We start from the raw sequence: 25702 nt of genomic DNA, 5'->3' as shown, positions 1-25702 counted from the left end.
GAGGTGGCCATTTCTGTATCAGGTGACCTCATCTCTGCTGAGTTCACCAGAAAACCTCCTGAAGAACCGCATGGTCCATGTTCTTTGTGAGACCACGACAGCTGGTTGCCCACTATCAAGGCCACCCTGTCATCTTTTCTCAAGTGCTGTCAAATGTCCTTCCATCTTATACAGACATAATGCATTTAAACCTTAATGAAAACGCACACCTAAACATTACACTTGAACTTGTGTTTGCGTCACACATAGACCGATGCATCAGGTCTGCTTCATATAATTAGACGTTGTTTAAATTTCAAGATAATCGCATCATAATTCTGGTTCTTCATGCAGGTCTGGATGATAAAGAAATGGGCGAACATCTCAGTCAGATTTCTGGGGATTTATTTACTGTCTTTCTCATGCAAGGCTCCCACATAATGTAGAAGCTCCTTTATCTCATGCAAAAGATTATTCTGTTTTCTTGAGCCTCATCACCGATCCTCTTCATGAAGAACTCATTTTTGAGGAAGTTCAGCAGAAGCTGACTAAGACAACCAAATACGTTTCCCTGAAAGGGAGCACAAGCATGAGCTATATGTCTTTGTTTGATGCTGCTTCTGCCCAGAATGAACCCTTGGTCTTCACAGTTCTGATGAGTTTATCTTGTCCAGGTACAGGTTCAAAGATGTCCTGACACTTGATGGAGATGTTTTGTCAGTGCTTTTTCAATCTGCCATACCACATGCATATGTGGTATATGAGTTCAACATATTGGATTTATGAGAATCTAGGATTTCCTCAGGGACACTGTAATCTGATATAAAAAATTGTTTTGTGATTAACAAAAAATGTTTTGTGATTAACAGAATGTAGAAATCCAGACGTTCCAGTCATAACTTCACATACAGTACAGGCCAAACGTTTGGACACACCTTCTCTTTCAATATGTTTTCTTCATGACCATTTTACATTGGTAGATTGTCACTGAAGGCATTAAAACTATGAATGAACACATGTGGAGTTATGTACTTAACCATAAAGGCGCCTAATACTGAAATAAGACATCTGCATTCTTTTATGTTTTTTTTTATGCTTTTTTAGCAGGTTTAAATTAAAACACACATTATATGTAGTGAATACTTGTTTTTTCAATACAAAGAAATTCTGAATTGTTGAATTTTGAAGTGAAGTGAAAGTGATTAGTTAACACTTTCATGACAGCACAGCACCAAGTGCACACAGTGAAATGTGGTCTCTGCATTTAACACATCCCCTGAGGGAGCAGTGGGCAGTTATGACAGGCGCCCAAGGAGCAGTGTGTGGGGACTTCACCAGGTGAAGTTCTATCTAGAAGCCCAGTAATGGAGGCTCTTAGTCAGGCCCGTAATCAGGTTCCTGATACTTTATGTTCCCAGAGTGTAGATACTCCTTTTGGTTCTAGCATAATCTATGTAAACCAACACACATTACACCGTTACATACCTCCAGGTCAATGCCTGGAATGATCTTCACTGCCAGATTCCTTTTTTGACAATAGATTCACAAGTTAAGAGACATCATCTTGATTGGTGTGAAGTGTTCATTGCTAATAGCACCAACTTTAAGTACAGGCCTTAGGAACACGGCCTGGACACAATTAACAGAATATAAAAGTACAGTCGCATGCTCACAATTGGCTAATGTGTATCCCACACAGCAATTTCAATTTTATTTTAAGGTTTACATATATAAATTCTAAGATGATTTTAGTGTTTTTTTTTTTTTTACGTTAAACACTAGGAGATTTTGAAAGGTTTATTAATGTTTGAGACTCATCTAAAAACAGGTAATTTAATCAGAATGTTCAGAAGAGAAAAAAATAATATTACAGTAATACTTACTTCTGCCTGTTTTAACTACTTTAATTTAAATACAATTATGTTCATTTTTGCTCATCATCTAACCATTGGTTGTCCACAAAGGTGCCTAAAACTGGTAACTTCCCTGAAGACTAGCTAGATCTTAGGTAGCTGGCTGGTTAGGTAGATTAGGAGCTGGAGTTCCTAGAATCCCACAGGAGCAGACTGACTCTGGTATACATCCCAGTGAGCCGTGGTTGGGTCTGTGTAGTTTCTCTTTGTTTTGGTGGGTTCACAAAGTAATTCAAATTATATTTTGTTGTGAGATTAGAATTACAGGTCACTATGGCAACAGGTTTTGAGGGTTTTGTCGAGTTCCCTTCCGATGAGATGTTAGCAGAGTTAACCAAGGAGCAGCTATTGGGTGTAGCTGACTTTTATGGCATACCCATTGCCAGCGCCGATAGAAAGTTGAAAGACTTATTAGTAACAGCGTTAAAAGTCGGGTTGGTGGAAAAGGGGGTACCATGGGTTAAATCTGGTAGTCCACTTTCTGCTGAGGGCTTGGAAGAGTCCGGCGAGAGTTTCTCTAGTGAAATTCGGTTAAAGGAAATGTCACTGCAAGAGAAGCAGATGCAGCTTGAAGCAGCAAAACTGCGGGCTGACCGAGAAGCTCGTGGGCTGCGTGAAAAGGAGCTAGCGCATCAGCTACAACTCAAGCAATTGGAACTGGAAGAACATGATCGCGAACGCCAGTTGCACCTTAAGCAAATGGAGTTGGAAGAACGTGATCGCGAACGCCAGTTTGAGCGTGAACGTCAAGAACGAGACCTAGAATTAAAGCGTCTCGAACTTGAATTAGCTTCCAAGTCTGTCCTGTCTGTCGAGTCGCAAACCCCTGTTTTCGATGTCAGCCGACATATTAGACTGGTGCCTCCATTTTCTGAGGACGAGGTGGAAAAATATTTTAGTCACTTTGAACGAGTAGCAACAACTTTACAGTGGCCTAAAGTTGTTTGGACGCTGCTACTGCAATGTGTTCTTGTGGGCAAGGCTCAGGAAGTTTACTCTTCACTTTCTTTGCAGCAGAGCTCTGACTATGATGTGGTAAAGACTTCAATTCTGAACGCGTACGAACTTGTCCCGGAAGCGTACCGTCAAAGATTCCGGAAGTCTAGGAAGGGTGAGCAAATTACGTATGTGGAGTTTGCCAGAGAGAAAGAAGCTTTGTTTAACCGGTGGTGTGTTTCCAGTAAGGTCAGTACGTGGGAACAGCTTCGTGAATTAATCCTTTTGGAGGAATTTAAAAACTGCGTCCCGGAAGCTGTTGCCACTCATCTGAACGACCAGAAGGTGTCAACGCTGGCGCAGGCAGCCGTCTGCGCAGATGAATTCGTGCTTACTCATAAAGTTGTGTTTCATTCAGTCTCACGAAAACCAGATCGGGATGTGAGTTTCCGACGGGATCGGAACGTATTTCGATCTTCGCCCGTTTCCTTTAGTGATGGTCGCGCATGTTTTTATTGTCACGAGTCCGGCCACCTCATCGCTAAATGCCCAAAACTCTTAAAGAAGCACGGTTCACCTCCTAAATCCTCACCAAAAGGGGTTGGGTTTGTTCAGTCTGCTGTGAGTGTCCCCACTATTGTTGATCCTGTCTATGAACCTTTTGTGCTTGCTGGTACAGTTTCCGCAGCTGCTGGAAACAGTAGTGCAGTGCCAGTGCGCATTTTACGAGACACCGGTGCTGCACAGTCTTTTGTTTTAGCAAATGTCTGGCCCTTTTCTGATGACACATTCTGTGGCTCTTATGTACTGGTGCGGGGTATTGAATTAGGCATCGTTAAAGTGCCACTGCACGTTGTAAACCTGCACTGTGCTTTATTTTCAGGTTCGTGCAAAGTCGCAGTGCGCCCCGAACTGCCTATGCAGGGAATCGATTTTATTCTTGGGAACGATTTGGCTGGAGGGAAAGTTCTTCCCCTTCCGGAGGTCATTGATAACCCTGCGGTTCCACCCTCTTCAGTGGTGCCGGGTTATGAGTCAGTTTTCCCTGCTTGTGCAGTCACCCGAGCGCAGGCACGCCGGCAGAGTACGGATGAGCTGTGTGATACGTTTATGGCTGTTTCTGACCCTCTGGTCTCCCGTGCAGCGCCATCAGACGGCGGAGTGGTAGAGGGAGCGCCGCGGACGCGTGTTGTTAATGTCCATGGTGAGGAGACAATGTCGCTGCCTGTAAGTAAAACGCTTATATCCCAGGAGCAGCGAAAAGACTCTACTTTAACGCAGTGTCGTTCGGCTGTTGTTGACAAGGCCAACATAACTGCAAATTCGGTAGCCTTTTTCTGGGATAAAGGGATCTTGATGAGGAAGTGGAATCCTCCAACTGCTGATGACGTAGGTTGGAATTCAGTATATCAAGTGGTGGTTCCTCTTAAATTTCGGTCTCAGGTGCTGTGTTTAGGGCATGACAACGTGATGTCTGGACACTTGGGAGTAACAAAAACATATAACAGGATTTTGCGCCATTTCTTTTGGCCTGGGTTGAAATCCGATGTTGCTCAATATTGTCGATCGTGTCACGTTTGTCAATTGGCTGGTAAACCGAACCAGTCAATTCCACCCGCGCCACTCTGTCCTGTGCCTGTCCTCACCAAACCATTTTCGAAGATAATTTTAGATTGTGTTGATCCACTTCCTCGTACCAAAACAGGTTTTAAATACTTGCTGACGATAATGTGTAGTGCCACACGTTTCCCGGAAGCAGTTCCGTTACGCTTACTAAAGGCTAAGAATATAGTGAGAGCCTTAGTGACGTTCTTTTCTACTTTTGGACTTCCAAAATTGGTCCAAACGGACCAAGGTTCGAATTTCCTGTCTCGCCTTTTTAAGCAAGTTTTGGAGGAATTACAAATAAAGCATCTGGTATCAAGTGCTTACCATCCTCAGTCACAAGGAGCATTGGAACGTTTTCACCAAACTCTGAAGTCCATGCTCCGTACTTATTGCTTAGCTTCGGCTAAAGAGTGGGATGAGGGTCTCCCACTATTGTTGTTTGCCATTCGTGAAACTGTTCAGGAGTCTTTGGGATTCAGTCCTGCTGACCTTGTATTCGGTCACACCGTGCGTGGTCCACTCAAGCTTCTTAAAGAAGCCTGGGTAGCTGAACCATTGACAGAGACTAATGTGCTGGATCATGTCAGTTCCTTTCGGGAACGGCTTCATAATGCTTGTGCTACTGCTCGAGCTTCTTTACAACATGCACAAGGGTCTATGAAAGCCCGATATGATCAGAAAGCAGTCTCTCGATCTTTTCAGCCGGGTGACAGAGTTCTGGTTTTATTACCACTAATGGGGTCTGCTCTCCAAGCAAAATTCTCAGGTCCTTATGTGGTTGAGTCCCAGTTAAGTGACACTGATTACGTTGTTCGCACTCCTGACCGTAAACGTAAAATGCGTGTATGTCATGTGAACATGCTCAAGAAATACGTTATGAGAGACAGTGATGCAACACAGGACAATGTAGATCCACCAGGTGAAGGAGCTGCTGTGTTATCTGTGGCTTCTATGCCCCTGCTGGATGCTTATTCTCCTGAGGAGGATGGGTTACATCTAGGAAATGTTCCTGTGTCTTCGCCCAGATTACACAACAGTGTGATCTTACAAAACTTAGATGCACATCTGTCACATTTGCCTCTTAACGAACGGGAGCAGGTTATGATTTTAATTCGGACATATAAGACATTGTTTGGTGATGTTCCGTCATGTACTACAGTGTTAAAGCATGACATTGATGTTGGTGAACATGCCCCAATCAGACAGCACCCGTACAGACTAAATCCCACTAAGCGTACGGTAATGCAGTCTGAGGTTGATTATTTGTTGGAACATGGGTTCTCCGTGCCAAGCTGTAGTCCATGGAGTAGTCCCTGTCTGTTAGTACCTAAGCCTGATGGTACAGTTCGTTTCTGTACTGACTACAGAAAAGTAAATGCAGTAACTAGACCCGATTCATTTCCATTGCCCCGAATGGAAGATTGTGTTGATAGGGTTGGTTCGGCTCGTATTGTCAGTAAATTAGACTTGCTTCGTGGTTACTGGCAAGTTCCGTTGACTCCCCGAGCTTCTGAAATTTCTGCTTTCGTCACACCGGATAATTTCTTAGAATATACGGTTATGCCTTTTGGGTTACGTAATGCACCAGCGACTTTTCAGCGTCTAATGGCTAAAGTGCTTTGTGGAATTAAAAACTGCGACGCTTATTTGGATGACATTATTGTCTATTCGTCCACTTGGACCGAACATATCCACACTCTGACAGCTGTGTTCAAGCAGCTGCAGGATGCATCGCTGACTTTGAACTTGGCGAAGTGTGAGTTCGGCAAAGCCACTGTGACTTACCTAGGTAAAGAGGTGGGTCAAGGCCAGGTAAAACCTGTGATGGCTAAGATTCAGGCCATTCTTGCCTTCCCAGTTCCCACATCGAAAAGGGAACTGCGCCGATTTTTGGGAATGGCTGGATACTACCGGGCTTTTTGTAAAAACTTTTCGGAGGTAGTGTGTCCGTTGACTGAACTGCTGCGAGGCAGAGTACAGTTTAGTTGGAACTATGAATGCCAGAATGCTTTTATGTCTGTGAAAACCCTTCTTTGCAGTACCCCTGTTCTTGCTGCTCCTGACTTCCAGTGCCCTTTCAAACTGGAGGTGGATGCCAGTGCTGTTGGAGCTGGGGCTGTGCTGTTACAGGAAGATGCGGATGGAGTTGATCATCCCATCTGCTTCTTCTCAAAAAAGTTCTTAAAACATCAGGTGAACTACAGCACCATTGAAAAGGAGGCGCTAGCACTGATTTTAGCATTGCAACATTTCGAAGTATACATTGGGTCTACCGCACAACCTGTTTTAGTTTTTACTGACCACAATCCCCTGGTGTTTTTATCTCGGATGAAAAACACAAATCAGCGTATTATGCGCTGGTCCTTGGTTTTGCACGGTTTCAATTTAGAGATTAAGTACAAACGTGGGACGGACAACGTTTTGGCTGATGCCTTGTCACGGGCCTTTTAGGTTTTTTTTTGGGTGAATCAACATAGTACGTTGATTTTTGGTGGTGGGGGTGTGACGTCCCGTGGCAGACTATGGGTGTTTTCTGTTGTGTTTGTGTGTGTGTCTCTCTCTTTCTTTCTGTGTAATGTTGCAGGGTGGCTCCTCATCAGCCCATGATTGGACTCCTCCCACTTCCTGCTGTGATTGGTGGGCTGTAATCGGGAAGAGGATTCAAAATGGTGGCTGCTTTGGTGAAGAAGAAGAGAGTTGGTGAAAAGAGGAGGAGAGTGTTTGTGGAAGATAGACTGTTGTTGGTAGAGAAGAATGTTGTTGGTGAAGTGAAGGATTAGGACGAGAAGATAGGACTTAGACTGCCCAGACCTGTTTTGTGTTTCTGTTGTTGTTTAAATGTCTTTGTTGTAATAAAAGATTAGTATTAAGTGTTGTTGCGTCGTTTTGGAGTTTATACTCATATGTCCCATTTGTTATGTCCCTGACCCTAGACCGGGGACGTAACAATGGTTCATCATGGAATTCTGGCCACAGAACATACAAGTCACCATGCACTGTGTTAGTGGCTTATCCTTCAGTGTCTGTATGAGACTGTAATGAGAAAGTCTTTATTTACATATATATAAAATATATATAGAAATAGTGCATTTAGAACCCCCCCAGTGTCTATACCTAAATCTTTTGCAAGTAATCATGTCTAGTAACATAGACGTAGTATAATTAGATAAAGAATGTATACAAGTATGATGGTTATACCTGTGCTTTATTAAGGCAGGTTTTAGCTTTGCCCTCAACTTCCACATCCCACAGGCTATTTCACATTCATCCAATCTGTTAACATAAAAGTAAATGTTGCCTGATGTGCATAAATACTGTGTTGTGTACCCATTACTGGGGCAATCAATCACTGCAAATGTTCGGTAATGAGACAGTAACATACTGGTAAATTCAGCAAAAGTGCAAAATTTATCTGTAAGTGAAAAATACTGTTCTGGTTATTGAGTGACAAAATAACCAAACATTTTTACAGTGTAAACATTGGCCTTTGGTTAAACAGCCTATACATTTTAAAAAGTTAAATAAGCTACACCTGAAACCTCTTCGTGAATCATTTTTCCCCGCGTTCCACCCGCTCCATGACGAGTAGATGTTCCAGCACTTGACACAGTCGCTGACCTTTCTGAAGGTTGATTTGATTTGAATTCATAATTTCCACTTATTAAAACGCAATTGTTTTAAAGGAGTGAATGTTGCCACCATATTAAATAAACAGAAATAAATCTACTGACGTCTAAGTAAACATCAGTAGACCTTGTAAATGATTGAGTGAGATCTTTACCGCCATCTAGTGGACATAAGAAATCGTTGCAATTAGGAATGCTTGAAGTTGTACTTTTCCTCTCTTGAACATTGAAAGTATATATTTTAAAATATATTCTTCAAGAATGAACCTCTATGCAACCTCTAGCAGTATTAGTAAACAGTAAAATAAAATAAAATAATTTAACTAAATAAAATTCAGTTGCTAAATGTTGCTAAATTTTATTAATTTGGACAGTAAATGTAAATAATTTGGCTATTCAAAAATATATCAAACACGTATTTTGACCAGAAAGAGATTTTCAGTTCTAATATGCAAAGGTTCAAATATGAATAGAGAAAATGTTTCTGCTTTAATATGTGGCTCCTGATTGGCTTCTCAGTGCTGTTCCATGTGAACATATGTTTACAACATACAGTCGCTAGGCAACACTGAAGGAGCCAGTTGTATTTTTATTACTCCTGCTTTCTTCAGACAAAAAATTCAACTTTTCACACCAAAAGCCTTTTTAAAGGCTAACTTCTTTTACTGTTTTAGCACTGTTATTAGTTAGTGTTTCTATTTAGACTTATTATTTATTTTGTAGTTTCTTAATTTTAGTTTATGGTTGACAGATTAGCTTAGCATAATTTAGCGTAGCAAAACTTAGCTTAGTATAACTTAGGTTAGCATAATTTATTACCTGCACAGTTTTCTTTTTTAGAACACAGAGAGAGATTTTTCCAGGTGAAGGATGGGCCGCCCTCGGAAAAAGACCAAGGAGCCACCAGTCACCAGAAGGCCACCTCGCAGGATCCTGCCAAAAATACCAGCTTACATGCTTCACACTGGTAAGACATTAAGAAACTCCACATAATACTGTATTTTCTCTTCGGTATTATACTGCTTTCCTCATAATTCATAACTCAAGATCAATAAGAAAAAAAACCCACAGGTGCAGCTCACTGTAAATTCAGTATTTGTGTATCCAGTTTTGTGTATCCAGATATGGTCCATTGTAAGTTATCAAAGTCAGTAAATTATCACCAAATATCTCAATGTATTCATGTCACTGTACTTCTCAGGTATACCGTGGGCATGTGTGAGCAACACTAACTCCCCTCCAGCTCTGCTGTGGAGCATTCCCTGTATGCAGCAGCTGCAGGCTACTCGACAGCCACCCCACCAGGAAGACACTCAGGAGGTTGTTTTTCCGGATAATGTGGTGGACGAGCTGAGCTTTGTTCCTGGAATCTGGGACCTGGCTGTGGAGATAGGCTTCCTGCCTCCATGGAGCAGGCCGCAGGTACAGGATGGTCCTGCCACACCTCTGCCCAGTATCACCAGTGCTCACCAGCCCTCCACCAGCACATCATCCATGGAGTTTGAGAGCAACGAGGACCGCTGGATTCTTCAGGACCAGACGGAGGAGGAAATGATGACCAGCCACCCAGCAGCAGACAGTCCACAGGGACCCCAACAAGAAGCCAGTCTGGATGATTTTTTGGAGGAGCTGAACAACATTCCTGTCATCTGGGACATGGATTTTGAGATGTGCCTCCTCCCTCCACCTTACTAGTATCACTATTAGTAGCCCTAGCGGCACCAATAGTGATCACTAGTACAGGTAAGCATGAAGGTAAGTATGAAGGTAAGTATTTAGTGACGGGCGGCACGGTGACATTGTGGTTAGCACCTTGTCTCACAGCAAGGAGATCTGAGTTTCGGTCCCTTCTGTGTGGAGATTTGCACATTTGCATGTATCTCCCCGCGTCAGCGTGGGTTTTCTCCGGGTTCTCCGGTTTCCCCCACAAAACAACTAGGCCAATTGGAGATGAATTGGACATAAATTGGCACTAATTTAACCTGTAGTTCCTTAAACAGTTTAATAATTAACAGTAGTAGCAAAAAATTAAAGCCAAAAAAAGGCTCCGGTGGTGGCACACCTGACCTTCAGGATCAGGGCGGGGTTCAACTCCCTGTGGAGTCTGTTTTCAGAATGGCTGCTTATCTAGTGTCTAAATGTTTAATACATGTTTAATCACTTACTGCTTATATGCATTACATGAGGCTATTCCCTAATCTAGCGTGATTTACCTTCAACAAATATTCACACCATCTCCTGTATCTGTGAAATTCTTTTATGCTGCTATTGAACTACACAGACACCCCCAGCAGGTGATTGCTTTATAAAACCAGCTGTTAATGCTAATAATATTGATCACTTGCCTGATTTTATGTCCCTCAGGCCCACCCATTTCAGCGGTTCTTTTAGACGGTCCTGGAAAATTGTGGGGACAAGACACGTCCCTGAGGAGCCCCGGTACTCACAGTCAGTGAGTGAAACCTGGAGCCAGCTGGTCAGCACAGGTTTTGAAGGAGGAAGAGGAGACATCGTCTAGACCCGATGCTTTACTGCTTGCCTGTTTGTGGAAGAAATGACATCTAAATAAGAAAAAATAAAATGTTTGAATCTTTAAATGTGTGTTATCTTTCACCGTGTGGAAAACCAAAGTTAGATGATGAAAAAAAAAATGAACATAATTGTATTTAAATTAAAGTAGTGAAAACCAGCAGATGAAAATATTACTGGCCTAGTGCACAAAGGACTTAACACATTTGGCCTAAAATCGTCACATAGATCAGTTATAGCAGGTAAAGAAGTAAATCACAAACCGACATATATTTTGTGGCATGTGACGTGTGGAATTCGGTGACTATGTCACATCTAGGTCCAGCTGTATTACAGCGTCCACCTTCATCCTCTGTCCTCCACAGTGGAGTGGATGGTGAAGGATAGAGAAAGTAGAAGAGTGAGTTAGTGATGAATTAGTCAATCTCAAAGTCAATACGGAATATTAACAATACTTAACCCTGAGCTGCTCCAGGGGGACTGTCCATGTCACTACTGACTGTAAAGCACTCTGGATAAGGCCGTCTGATAAATGCTGGAACTTGTTCGTTGTTCCAGGTTAAGTGCATGCTAGATCATGTTCTGTTGATCTAGTGTTCACACTTACAGGACATTCACATGCTCACTTCACATTGCATGATGTATCACTTTTTATTCATTTTCTCTTTTGAACATTCTGATTAAATTACCTGTCTTTAGATGAGTCTCAAAAATTATCCTAGTGTTTTTTTTTTTTTTTTAATGCTTTATTTGTGATTTTCAAATTTTCAACAACAATCAAATAACAGCTGTTGACCAATTGTTAGAGTTGTACGCCGTTCCAACACTTATAAACCAGAGAAGAATGACACGAAGAAGTTGAGTTCTTTTACTTGCAAGGAGAGCGATCAGAGACGACCAATACAGCAGCCTCCAAAAAGCTCTGCCGTCTCTTCCGCTTCCTCTCTTTTTATTCAATAATAGGGCGGTACATTCATCACAGGATCACACCAAATAAGCTTATAATTTGCATGTAGGGTTGTCTCTTTGGTAGACGCTCCATCGCCAAGGTCTTCTTGTTTTTCTTGCTTCTCCGCGGCTGCAGGCCTCCTCTTATCAAGTCGCGGTCATTCTGTTCTGCAAACAGCCTTTAGCCCACCAGTTTCTGAAGAGACTAATGATTCAATGTAGTGCGCATATTAAAAAGATTAATATAGTTTAATGCATGTGAGATATATATATATGTCAAAAGGATTAATAGAGTTTAATACATGTGGGATATATATGTCAAAAAGGTAGTAAAGGTTAATAGCATGATAACTTATATACATTTTCCAACATTTCCCCCCTGTTTATCATGTATCAAACCTTTTTCTAATTCTTTTTTTTTTTTTTTTTTTTCTTAATAATAACAACAATAATAATAGAAAAAATCGTGAGTATAGTGATATATATACATATATCTTTTTTTTTTTTCTTAATAATAACAACAACAATAATAATAGAAAAAATCGTGAGTATCACACAGAGTGATAATGCCCTTCTGGACCACATAGGGACTGTAGTACGGTGCTGAGAACAGGCCACATGACGCACCGAATCGAAACCACAATGCAACCAACCAAGCATTCAAGAGAACAAAAACGTGGTGTCGCTGTTCAGGAGAGGACAGAATAAATGCTACCCTGCCGATTCAAAACGCTGCTCCTTTTTTTCTTTGAATCAGCAGATTCAAGTCTGCTGAGAGATCCATATTCTACCATCCTATCACCATAAGTCACCATATTTCCGAACGTCGTTTCCAGCCTTATCCAAACAGCACCTTGCCTGATAAATACAGGAAGTTCAGAATTAAAACAACAAAAAGCCTGATAAATTCAGGAAATACAGAATTAAAACAACAAAAAAGCCTGATAAATTCAGGAAATTCAGAATTAAAACAACAAAAAATACATTTAAAACATAATGAGTCAAGCATATGTCCCCCAATATTTCCCCCCTGTTTATCATGTATTGAACTTTTTTTTTTTTTTTTTCTATAGTACTTCCCTAATAACCTCTTCCGGTAGGATTTTCGACTATTAGTTCATAAACTGAGCAATACATTTACACTCAAAGGGATGTTGCTTCAATTCTCGAAGATAGATTCTCAGAACAGTTGGCTCAACTGTAAGTCACTGGGCTCCATGGACATCTCAAAGCCCTCATCGTGGATTTTATTTTCCAAGAGCGGGTATAACTGTGTGGGATCAACCTCCCTGGGTGATAAGGCCGTAGTGATGAGACGGTTCACAAGACTGCGCAGACAAGGAATACAACAACATCCACACAAGGTCAGAATTGCTGCAAATACAGCCATAGATGTTAAAACAGATTGAACTAGGGCTTTGTATTTCCCGAATACATTCATCCAGGAATCCCACATCGTAGTTTCCACCCCTGAATGCTCCTTCATCTTCCGGTTGAGGGTGCGCAGGCCGTCAATGGCCAATGTCAGACTGCCTCCTGCAGCTGTGTTGTTTGGTATGAACGAGCAGCATTGCTCTCCAAACACGGCGCAAAACCCCATTTTTCTCAGCCAAGAGCATATCAAGCGCTATTCTGTTCTGAAAAGCCATTAGGGAAGTGGCGGATAATTGCCCATGCACGGCCTCAAAACCGTCTTGTGTCCAATTTCCTAATTTCTGAACATTGTAATGGATGTAGTTGATCCTGTCTACGTTCTTATTAATCGTACACCACCAACACAAGGTTGATTCTAATCCCGCTGCTATTTGATTTGCTATTTTATATTCGTCAGGCACCCCCCCTGGGAACCCCAATTGCATCTATGTAAATCTGTTAGCTTCTCCCAGGGCGGGGTTGACCGCTTCGTCTGGTGCCAGTCTGCAGGCACCAGGCTGTCTATTTTGAATAATAGGTTACTTATTGTTGTTGGATATATGGACACTGGTAATAAAAGGGTTACTAAGACACACAACCCGGTGGTGTTTGTGGGCAATCGATCAAACAACCTGATCCCAAACTTGATCCCAACTTCTGCAACGACAATCTGGTTGAGTTATAACCGCTGGTTTTACCTGTAATAATGGTCATGGCCCCATACAAAGCACGCAATCTTGTTGAGTGACAATAGCTGCTTGCTCCACTTAAAGAAGCCAATTGTTGTTTTTACCACATCAAGCATGTATCAATTATTTTTTTTTATTTTTTTTATATAGGCTAAAGCCATATGTAGCTGTACCACCAACCCCCCTGTTGAGATATGTGTTTTCCCATGGCTCAAAATCGCAGCCCATCTGTATGTAGATATGTACATATGTAGATTGTTTTTTTTTTTTTTTTTTTTTTTTTTCTAAAAAATTGTAAATAATAAAAAATGAAATTAACAGTTGTCGATAAGGTAACATCCAAATTGCATCAAAAACCTGCGTAGAAACACATCCTCAGTCATGCTGAAAATCCAAGACTACTACAGCAGTATCATCCAACATCCGTTACGCACCCGATTCGTCTTTACACAAAAATTTGCACCTCCCAAAAATAAATAAAAAAAGAATGCATGAAAAATCAGCTTCAGGACATAGTGAAGGAGAACAGAGGTGAGACGGTCACAATTTTGGAGGCCTAATGTGGGTGGGGAGTCTGTTTAAAGCTAAGAGGGCCTGCTCTGCATCAGGGTTCCACAGCACCTGAGAAGACATCGATTTATAATGAGTGAGGGCAGTTAAAGGCTTGCTGAACCTTGGAAGAAATACTCAATGGTAGGAACAAAAGGCAATAAATAACAACAACTGTTTTACAGTAATGGATGTGAGGAGTTTGGATGACAGGTCCTTGTCATCTTCCACTAATAATGCGACCCAGAAATATAACGGAAATGTAACAGCAAAAATGCAACTGAAATCCAAACCAAAACTGAGACAATAACCCTATTGCTGTAAATAATAATAATAATAATTATTCTCTAAATGCTCTCGGTCTGGGTTCAAGGAAACAAAAAGTGCACAGCGCAAGATATAACCAGAATAATGTAGTCATCCCAATGCTACCATTTAAATAAAGAACAATACAGTATCTGTCACAGGGGGAATTCGATGACGCACTTGCAGACATACTTTCGGCGTGGGGATGAGCCGTCGTACCGGTAGAGGACACTGGGCGAGCGGGGCAGGAGGACCGGGGGCGCCTGGCCGGCGAGGAATGAGGAAGTAATGGACGCGCTGCAACGCAGCGGGGAGTCAGTTCGGGATCTTTGGGAAGGACCGGGGCAGAGGAGAACCGGAAGACGGCGGGTTTCAGGATGGTTCGGTATCTTTGGGAGGACGGGAGTAGGTCTTGGGCGGCAGAAAGGTAGGGGAGCATGGAATCCCGTCTTAACCGAGGGGTCAGGTAGGTTCAAGGTCAGGGGCAGGAAGAGGTTGTAGTCAGGAAGTTCCGGTCGGGGTTCCTTTCGTGGTTTCCAGGGGATCAGGCAATTCTCGAAGTCGTGGGCAGGCGAAGGTCGTATTACGGGAATCTCAATTATCGTAGGTTGTGGGTGAGAGAGCTAGCGTCTCTGGCGAGTAAACTCATACAACTCATTTAACTCATACAACTCATACAAAGAGCGGGCGTGTCTCCTTGGTGTTACCTCCCTTTTATACTTGCCACCGCCCGCTTCCATTTCCTCTTCCGGGTTGCCATCTCCCAGGCTGGTGAGGTGCCCTCTAGCGGGCTGGAGGCGCGTTGGCCATGACAGTATCATATCGGTCATTGGCTGGGGCAACACAATGAAATGAAATAAAATCCACAGTACAATATAAATGTGAAGCCCTTTTTTTTTTTTTTTTATATGTCTTCCACTGTTTTTCTTTTACATGGCTGCACTAGAATCAACAATGAGAAAAGAAAAAAATTCACTTGTCAGAGGGATGCGTATCAGTGTGTTATGTCTTCGTATTCAGCGTGAGTGTCAGTGTAGGTCAGTGTAGGTGTGATGGACCTTATTCAAAGACACAGTAACAGAGGCAGACAGTGCAGCCGTTGGGAAATCTCCCTTCTTAAATAAAATAAAACAACAAAAAACCCAGAAAAAAGAACCCAAAGTGTACATACAACAGTACAATATTAATTTAAAATTGCACAGTTTAGATGTAATGTATATATTTTCCCCAGCTTTTCACAAACTTAATTTTAAAACTCTCAGAAAGAAAAGAAAACAAACAAACAAGATACACAAAATGTAAATTCAAAATATTTCCCATATTCCCTTTAAATCTGAATAAGGTGGAGACCCGTTGTAAATCGCTGTGCTGATGCCCAGACGGTAAAATCTATTGCTAAGAGTTCCAAAACAAAACGAGAGAGAGAGAGAGATAGGCCCCACACACACACACACACATACCAGAGAGATAAGGTCTGCCAATGCGTGTAGACGCACATACCCACACACACACACACACACAGAGGCTGGAGTGTCTCATTAGAACTCCTGTCCTGCACTTGTATTTTCCTGTAGATGTAACCATTCCCCTATTCCGCCAGTACTGAGCAAATGTATATTGGCTATCAGTATATATAGTAACATCTTTCCCTTTCATTAATTTACAAGCCTCAGTTAGAGCAATTATTTTGGCTGCTTGCGCTGAAAAAGTCGATGGTAAGTTGTCAGCTTTAATCACTGCTGTCACCATGGCGTAGCCCGTTTATGTTTTTCCCAAATAATTTTTCTTTGAAGAGCCATCGATGAATATTAACTCACCCTGAGGCAAGGTTGGTCACTTAAATCTAATCTAGATTTAGCTGTGTGTTCGTGTTATTCTCCGTCATCGGGTAAAGTTAACAATGTGGCTGGGTTAAATGTGGTGCATCGTTCGATAGTGAGATGTGGCTGTGACAGCAACGTGGCCATGCAGGAGAGGTGCCTTGCAGGTGATAAAAAGATCATATTGGTTTGCAGTAGTAAAGCAGCCACTGCATGTGGGACCTTAAGGGTCAATGGGTGGAATAAAACTATTCCGGCACTTGCTTCTACTGCCATCGACGCTGCTATCACCGCCCTCACACAGTGTGGCATTGTGCGGGCTACACTATCTAATTTGGATGAAAAATATGCTATCTGCCTCAGGTTGTCTCCATGTTGTCGGCCTAGGACAGAAGTCATATATTTGTCTTTGCAGTCCACCATTTGTATAAACGGTTTACTATAATTTGGCAAGGCTAGAGCTAAATTGGAGGTCAGCGCCTGTTTAATATCACAAAAAGCTTTTTCTGCTTCTGACGTCCAATTTAGCGGTGATGTCATTTTCAGGTCTTCAGTGTAAATTAAAGCCGTGAGTGGGGAAGTAATCTCAGCGTAATTTGGTACCCAACTTCTACAATAATTAGTTCATCCTAAGAATGACATCATTTGTTTTTTATTAATTGGTTTTGGCGCCTGTAGGACCGCTGTTTTCCGTTCTTCTAGAATAGTTCTGCCGCCTGCACTGAGATGGTGACCCAGGTATTTGACTTGTGGATTCCACAATTGCAATTTGTTTTTACTAACTATGTAGCCCCTCTATAGCTAGGTGATTTAAAAGGGCCACAGTGTCAATTTTACATGCTTCCAGACTCGGAGAAGCCACTAATATACCATCAACGTAAAGTAGAATCTGACTTCCCCCCGGTGGTTGAAATTTGAACATGCTGGCATGCCTGGCTTGGGTATATATAGTAGGGCTTTCGCAATAGCCCTGGGGAAGCCTAGTATAGGTGTATCGTTTCCCCTTAAATGTAAAAGCGAACCAAAATTGGCTGTCTGGGTCTATGGGAATGGAGAAAAAGGCATTGCTAATGTCGACCACGGTAAACATTCGCGCATCTGGTCTTAAGGAATTTAGTAATGTGTGTGCGTCAGGCACACACGGAGCTCGCTGTACTACTGCAGCATTTACTGCCTGCAGATCCTGCACCATTCTCCATCCCACCGAGGGAGCTTGCTTTTTCACCGGGAATATAGGTGTATTGCAGGGGGAATAATCTCTCTCTATAATAACCCCTGCTTGCTGTAAGTCACGTATCCCTGGTGTTATGCCTTCTAGTGTGTCAGGTTTAAGTGGATATTGTCTTATGCAAGGCCGATATTCTGTTTTGGCGTGCCTTATACCGGCAAAATTCCTTTTATCAGTCCTACATCAGACGGTCCTTGTGACCACAATGATTGAGGGATTTGTGCTAGTTCATCTTCATCTTCTTCAGTGAGCAGAAAATGTCACTGGTTTCTGGATGTACTCCAGTCTTGGTCTGTATTGTCCAATACAGCCATTTCCAAATTATGCTCTAATTTGTCCCACATGTCTGCCCAAATCCGTTGCGCTGTCACCTTCTTGAACTATGGTGCCCAATGACTTCCAACTCCTCTCTCTGTTTTTATACAGTGAGATGTGCAGTGGATACCAACCCGGAGCATTGCTAGGTAAAGCGACCCCCGCCCGTCCTTGCCCGTCCGAGTAAACATAAAGAATGACTATGGTTGTTGGCGTGAGTCGTGACAATTTCTTTTCGTATATTGGATCAGGCCAAGGAGAGTTTTTATACCACATGGTGACATGTAGTTCGTCAGAGGGCATGAGCTCCACACCTGTTACGGAGTGGAGACGAGTGCCAAACCTAATTTAAGTAAGCCGTCTCTTCCCAGCAAATTAACAGGGCATTCTGGGATAAAAAGGATGGACACGTTTTACATGATGCTCCTTTGGGGTCTCTCACCCATACTGGTTTAGAAGCAGTGACTATTGTTGTACCCCCATTTGCTGATCTCCCTACTACTCCCTACTAATTCTTCTCCTCCAGTCATGCCGTGTTATCTCCCGGTCCTGCTAGACAGTCTCTGGTTATGTGCCCAACCTTCCCACAGGACCAACAGCCTGCTCTCCATTGGCCCTGTGTGTTCCACCCTCGTCCTTGGACACCCCCTCTTCTTCATCCCCTGCATCCTCCCTGTCTCCCTCTACCTCCGCCTCCATGGTAAAATGTGTCTGTATCCCGCATAGTGTTTTCCCAAAAGGTGTCATTTTTTTTATAGGTTTGTCTTTTCCTTTTAGTTCTTATCAGTTTGTCTATGTGCATGGCGTGGATATGCCATATCCCATATCCAGATACAGGGGGGGAGCTGCAGGCACAGAGGGAAGCGCTGGTGGCTGCACTAGCGGCCCCCATTGCCCCCTCCTCCCCTACTCCTTCCTCGTCAGCCCTACGCACCCCTTCCCTCTGACTTCCCCTACTTCCAGTTTCTTCATGGTCTTCTTTGCGGAGAAACAGAATAGTTTTCTCCACTTCCATCACTTTAACTGCCTGATCCTCTCTCTCCCTTTCCTCCTCACGTGCTGCATTCTCTCTAGCCTGTCTTATCTTCCTCTCCCCCTCTTCTCTCTTTCCTGCTATCTTTATCCACTGTATTAAAGCCTCAACCCCTTCTCGCTTCATTTGCTTCTCCTTATTTTTACATGTATGTTTTATGGCTCCCTGTAACTCAATTAGACTTTTTAATCTCAGTTGTCCATCAAACCCGTACTTTGTTATCCATTTATTTAACGGCTCGACGTAGGCTTTGTTAATCTGCTCTACATACCTCCAGTCGTTACATTTTAGTTCTTCTTTCGGATCTGGTTTACTGGATCCCTTACCCATTTTGACCTAAATTTGGGCCAGTGTGTCGTACCTGGGGTATCCTAAAACACTGGTATTTGTTCACAGGACAGCGTATCAAAATTCCTCTCGTGGTGTATTTCACTTCTACCTCAAATCATTTGGGGTGGAAATACCTTGCCTCTGCGTCCACGAGGGGTCGCTGTTTCCTTCCCTGTGAGGTTTTGCATGGAGTGTCCGTCTAGTGACTTTCACCCCCACTCATCCACACACTCACACCCGCGCGCACTCTCATACACCTGTATGAGTTTTAAATCACTTATTTTACTATTGAACGTTCCTTTTCACTGACAGAGGAGTCCGTCCTCCCCGCGGATTTTAACCCTTTACGGGAGGGGTCCGCCCCCCCCACGGAATTTAACTGTCTTTGTTACCTGCCAGAGTCTAGAATACCCAGGGTTTGTTTCCTTTAAGTAACCTCTTGTTACTCTTGTTACCTCTTGTAACCTCTTGTTACCTCTTGTAACCTCTTGTTACCTCTTGTAACCTCTTGTAACCTCTTGTTACCATTCATTCCATTTCTTTTAAACAGAAGTCAACTTACCCCCGTGCCTTCTCTCACTCGTAAGATTCCGTCAACCTCCAGATCCCAACCGACGGGTCGGCCTCCCAGTCCCCAAAGGGGTCTGTCTCTGACCCCTACTAAGGAGTCAGCCTTGGCCAAGGATTTCCTGGTATCCGTCCCGTCCGCTGGAGTCCTTTGGTGTCTTGGAATCCGGCTCGAAGGACCAATAAAATGTTAGAGTTGTACGCCGTTCCAACACTTATAAACCAGAGAAGAATGACACGAAGAAGTTGAGTTCTTTTACTTGCAAGGAGAGCGATCAGAGACGACCAATACAGCAGCCTCCAAAAAGCTCTGCCGTCTCTTCCGCTTCCTCTCTTTTTATTCAATAATAGGGCGGTACATTCATCACAGGATCACACCAAATAAGCTTATAATTTGCATGTAGGGTTGTCTCTTTGGTAGACGCTCCATCGCCAAGGTCTTCTTGTTTTTCTTGCTTCTCCGCGGCTGCAGGCCTCCTCTTATCAAGTCGCGGTCATTCTGTTCTGCAAACAGACTTTAGCCCACCAGTTTCTGAAGAGACCAATGATTCAATGTAGTGCGCATATTAAAAAGATTAATATAGTTTAATGCATGCGAGATATATATATATGTCAAAAGGATTAATAGAGTTTAATACATGTGGGATATATATGTCAAAAAGGTAGTAAAGGTTAATAGCATGATAACTTATATACATTTTCCAACACGCGCTTTCCGCCAGGGCGCTTAACGTGACCTCGCTCCTGACGGCGTACCAAGCCGAACTGCTCGAGGAGCTGGGAAAGCAGCTGGACTCTGGCAACCCCGATCCAGCGACCTGGGTGGAGATCTGCATGATCTCGGACCTGAATCTGCGCACTTCACGCGGCGCGATTCAGAGTTGTGGCCGTACAATGGGTCTCGCCGTCGCGGGTGAGCGCTCGTTGTGGTTAAACTTATCCAGTCTCACCGACCGGGAGAAGGTTGAATTTCTCGACGCGCCGGTGGACTGTAAGAACCTTTTCGGCCCAACAGTCGAGGCAATGCGGCAGAGGTGCGATCTCCAGAAGAAAGGAGAAGCCTTCGACTTCTGTCTGCCTCGCAAGCCGGCGCCGCGCGCCCCTCCCCCCCCCTCGCCCGGGACCCCCGCCTCAACACCGGGGTTTCCGATCTGACTTCAGGTCACCTGGCCCGCGGGCCACGGGGAGGGCAGCTGAACCCCGAGCTCAACACCGGGCTACCAGCTTCAGACAGGGGACAAAGCCGTCATACGCGGCGGTCGCTGCACAGCACCGCCCGGCTCCTCCCCCCAGCGGTAAGAAGCGCCGGCAGACCTAGGGATTCGTTTCCCTCACAGCAGGGGCGTCGCCAGCACCACGTGGTCTCTGGCCTCCCCCCTCCCTTGACCGACGTCACACTCGCCCCTCCCCCAGCAAAACGGGCGACGTGTGCACGTCGGCAGTACGTTCTGTTCAATGTTCAGCGGCCACTTTTGTTCCCCCGCTTCATTGCAGGACCAAAGCACCAGTTCACACCGTGCTTCCTCTTACGCCCTCCCCTCAGCTCGTTCGGTCGAGCTTGAGAGTGGAGCGGGGGTTCATTAAAACTTGCGCTGCCGCATCCACGCCTATGGCTGAGAGCGCAGGCGCACGAACGAAAACGAAACTTAAGCGGAGAGTGTCATGCCTCTGCGCCTCCACCAGATGGTGCTCACGCGCCGCTGGTGGGGCAGATGAACCCCCTTGCGCGCCGTGTCGACAGCTGGCGCGCATGCGCAGTTCACCCCTGGGTCCTGGCGACGGTGGAGAAAGGTTACAGGCTGCAGTTTGCGGCACGTCCCCCCGCGTTCAACAGGGTGGTTTCGTCGCTGGCAACTGGGGATGCCGCTCAGGTTTTGGAGGCAGAAATAACCTCCCTTCTGAGCAAACGGGCAATAAGGCCCGTCCCCATGGAGGAAATGCAGCGGGGTTTTTATTCTCGCTATTTCCTGGTTCCAAAACGGGACGGAGGGCTCCGCCCTATTCTGGATCTGCATGTTCTCAACAAACACCTCAGGCAGTTCAGATTCAGAATGCTCACTCACAAGGGCCTTTTTCGCTCGGTTCGTCCCGGCGACTGGTTTACTACAGTGGACCTGCAGGACGCGTATTTTCACATCGGAATCTATCCTGCCCACAGGCGGTATCTCCGGTTCTGTTTCCACGGTGTGGCTTACGAGTTTCTCACGGTTCCGTTCGGCCTGAGCCTCGCGCCCCGTGTGTTCAGCAAATGCATAGAAGCAGCTCTGACCCCGCTCAGATCCTCGGGCGTCAGGGTTCTGGCTTATCTGGACGATTACCTGCTCTGCGCCCGATCGCGCGAGCAGGCAGTGCACGAAACGAAAGTACTGGTGACCCACCTCACCAGCCTGGGTTTCAGTATAAACTACGCCAAGAGCGCACTGGTTCCGTCCCGGACCGTAGAATATCTGGGCCTCCAGATAAATTCTGTGTCTTTTCGCGCTTCACTGTCCGAGAGACGCGTACTGTCGTTAAAACAGTGCGTTAGTCTGTTCAGCAGCGGCAGAGCGGTCCAGTTCAGGACCTGCCTGCGCCTGCTGGGGCTCATGGCTTCTACTGTAGCGGCGGACAATACAACCGCGGTAGCATATGTCACCACCATCCAGAGTGCCAGGGCTCCATCCACGCGCACACTGTATGACAGCAAGTGGCGCGTTTTTGAACAGTGGTGCGAACAGAGGCGGGTTGTGCCCTTTGTGTGTTCGGTTACGGATGTGTTATGTTTCCTGCAGGACATGTTGGACAAGGGCAGGGCATTTTCCACTGTTAAAGTGTATCTAGCTGCTATAGCAGCGTGCCACGTGGGGTTTGACAACACGTCTGTTGGTCAGCATCCTCTCGTGCGCCGTTTTATGAAAGGCGCCCGCCGGCTCCGGCCGGCTAGTCAGCTTTTCGTCCCTTCGTGGGACTTGCCCCTGGTCCTGCAGATGTTCTCAGAACCTCCTTTTGAGCCTCTGGAACAAGTGAGTGTGAAACTCCTGAACCTCAAGACAGCTTTGCTTCTCGCGCTGTCCTCAGCGAAGCGGGTGAGTGAGATTCATGCGTTCTCTGTTCATCCTTCTTGTATGAACTTCGGCCTGGGCGATGCTAGAGTTGTGCTGTTACCTAACCCTGCATTTGTTCCCAAGGTTGTTAACTCTGCTTATAATTGTAGCGCTGTGGAGCTGAGCGCTTTTCACCCCCCTCCATTTGCTTCAGAAGAAGATCGGAGGCTGCATTGTTTGTGTCCGGTACGTGCTTTGCGGGTTTACACGGACAGAACCAGAGCTTTCAGGAGGAGTGACCAGCTGTTTGTGTCCTGGGCTCCTCCATACAGAGGTAAGCCGATTTCATCTCAGCGGTTATCACGCTGGCTGGTGGAGGGTATCAGCATGGCCTACCATGCACGGGGTCTCCCGCCCCCGCAGGGGCTTAGGGCTCATTCCACTAGAGCCACGGCTACCTCTTGAGCTTTATTCAGGGGTGTTTCTGTACGTGATATTTGTGCTGCTGCTAGCTGGGCTACGCCACACACATTTATTAGGTTTTACCGACTCGACGTCACAGCTCCGCCGCTCGCGCACGCTGTGCTTAGTGTCGGTGCCGCTGATTAGAGTTGTTTCGGCAACGTGTGCGTCCGGACGGAGGTACTTCGGAAAGCATGCAATACGGGAGTTGGCCATATCTTTCCCATAGTGAGATACCGAGCGAATGTTTGAAAGAGAACGTGAGGTTACTTGACGTAACCCCGGTTCTCTGATAACATGAGTGAGGTATCTCACTGCTTTCCCCTCCTTGCACGGGGAAGAGCATGCTAGAGAAGGCCGTTCCGGTGGGCGGCGGCACCTGATATAGGGAGGCGTGCCTCCCGGGGTGCTGCTGCCATTGGTCCGTCTGCGACGGACGTGGTGTCATTGGTGCTTCCGCGATCGGTCACGCTGAGGGCGTTCCCATAGTGAGATACCTCACTCATGTTATCAGAGAACCGGGGTTACGTCAAGTAACCTCACAATTTCTCCTTAAAAGATAATGTTTTCAGTATTCCCCTGAAAGATAAAAATCATAATTTGATTATTAATATAATTCTTGGAAAATTCTTCTTCATAAAAGTTATGAATCATGGTGGATTATGCTTCTTGCTTTCTTCATTAAAATCCATGAAAAGAAAATGGTCAGTAACTTTTAAAAATTGCTCAAGATCTAAATCGGCTCAATAAACCCCTTTTTGTTTAACATTTTTATAAATTCATGCTGTTTATTTATTCCAGAGCCCACTGGAGTAAAGAAGGAACGCCAGAAGGGACGCCCACCCAGCCTGGAGAGGTGGCCATTTCTGTATCAGGTGACCCCATCTCTGCTGAGTTCAACAGCAAAGGCCGCTTCACAGCTGGTGCTGGCGGAGGGTGTGACAGAAACGAGAAAATGGGTGGACATCCTGAAAGGTCTGCAGAGCATTCTGGCCAAGAACCTCCTGAAGAACCGCATGGTCCATGTTCTTTGTGAGGCCTACGAAAGCTGCTTGCCCACTATCAAGGCCACCCTGTCAGCAGCGGTCATTGGTACATGGATCCCAGTCACATACCTAGATTAAATTTGCCTGTGACACCCAGTTTTTACTTCCTTTCCTTTCAAGTGTCCTTCATCTCCTTTCAAGTGGTGTCAAGTGTCCTTCCATCTTATACAGACATAATGCATTTAAACCTTAATGAAAACGCACACCTAAACATTACACTTTAACTTGTGTTTGCGTCACACATAGACCGATGCAGCAGTGACGTCTATGCCATATTCTCTCTCTGCTTCATATAATAAGACGTTGTTTAAATTTCAAGATAATCGCATCATAATTCTGGTTCTTCATGCAGGTCTGGATGATAAAGAAGTGGGCGAACATCTCAGTCAGATTTCTGGGGATTTATTTACTGTCTTTCTCATGCAACGCTGCCACATAATGTAGAAGCTCCTTTATCTCATGCAGGAGATTATTCTGTTTGCTTGAGCCTCATCACCGATCCTCTTCATGAAGAACTCATTTTTGTGGAAGTTCAGCAGAAGCTGACTAAGTCACCCAAATACATTTCCCAGAAAGGGAGCACAAGCATGAGCTATATGTCTTTGTTTGATGCTGCTTCTGCCCAGAATGAACCCTTGGTCTTCAACAGTTCTGATGAGTTTATCTTGTCCAGGTACAGGTTCAAAGATGTCCTGACACTTGATGGAGATGTTTTGTCAGTGCTTTTTCAATCTGCCATTCCACATGCATATGTGGTATATGAGTTCAACATATTGGATTTATGAGAATCTAGGATTTGCTCAGGGACACTGTAATCTGATATAAAAAATTGTTTTGTGATTAACAAAAAATGTTTTGTGATTAACATTTAAAGTTGAGAATGTAGAAATCCAGACGTTCCAGTCATAACTTCACATACAGTACAGGCCAAACGTTTGGACACACCTTCTCTTTCAATGTTTTCTTCATGACCATTTTACATTGGTAGATTCTCACTGAAGGCATCAACACTATGAATGAACACATGTGGAGTTATGTACTTAACAAAAAAGGCACCTAATACTGAAATAAGACATCCGCATTCTTTTTTTTTTTTAGAAATATTAAATATGAATGGAGGATGAATGCCTCTAGAAAGAACAATGAAACTTTTCTATTTGTAGCTGTGGCACCTAATACCCCCACAACTCGCCTTCTTACCTCATCTCCTGCCCAGCTCCTCGCTGCAGCGCACACCTCAGCCTGCACATCACCACGGTAACCAGCTACTCTTTTCCACCTGTTTCTGGTGCGTGCCGCTGCCTGCTACTGAACTCTTTCACGTACCTGCCGTGCTGCACGAGCACCAACATGGCAAACAGAAGTTATTCCAGATCACCTCT

The 25702-nt window shown here is 44.5% G+C and overlaps 1 protein-coding gene across 1 annotated transcript; it reads left to right on the top strand.

Moving 5' to 3' along the window:
* The first annotated feature begins 2165 nt into the window (after window positions 1–2165).
* LOC114789872 (uncharacterized) lies at window positions 2166–4003 on the top strand. The gene is made up of 3 exons (XM_028979297.1): window positions 2166–3003; window positions 3712–3812; window positions 3973–4003. Exons 1-3 carry the CDS (start codon window positions 2166–2168, stop codon window positions 3994–3996), a joined length of 963 nt encoding a protein of 320 aa, XP_028835130.1. The 3' UTR covers window positions 3997–4003.
* Window positions 4004–25702: the final 21699 nt, after the last annotated feature.

This window comes from Denticeps clupeoides, chromosome 5 (genome assembly GCF_900700375.1).
Source record: "Denticeps clupeoides chromosome 5, fDenClu1.1, whole genome shotgun sequence".
Classification (NCBI taxonomy): domain Eukaryota; kingdom Metazoa; phylum Chordata; class Actinopteri; order Clupeiformes; family Denticipitidae; genus Denticeps; species Denticeps clupeoides.
Note: the sequence above shows the minus strand (reverse complement) of the source record. Positions and strands in the feature narration are given on the sequence as shown.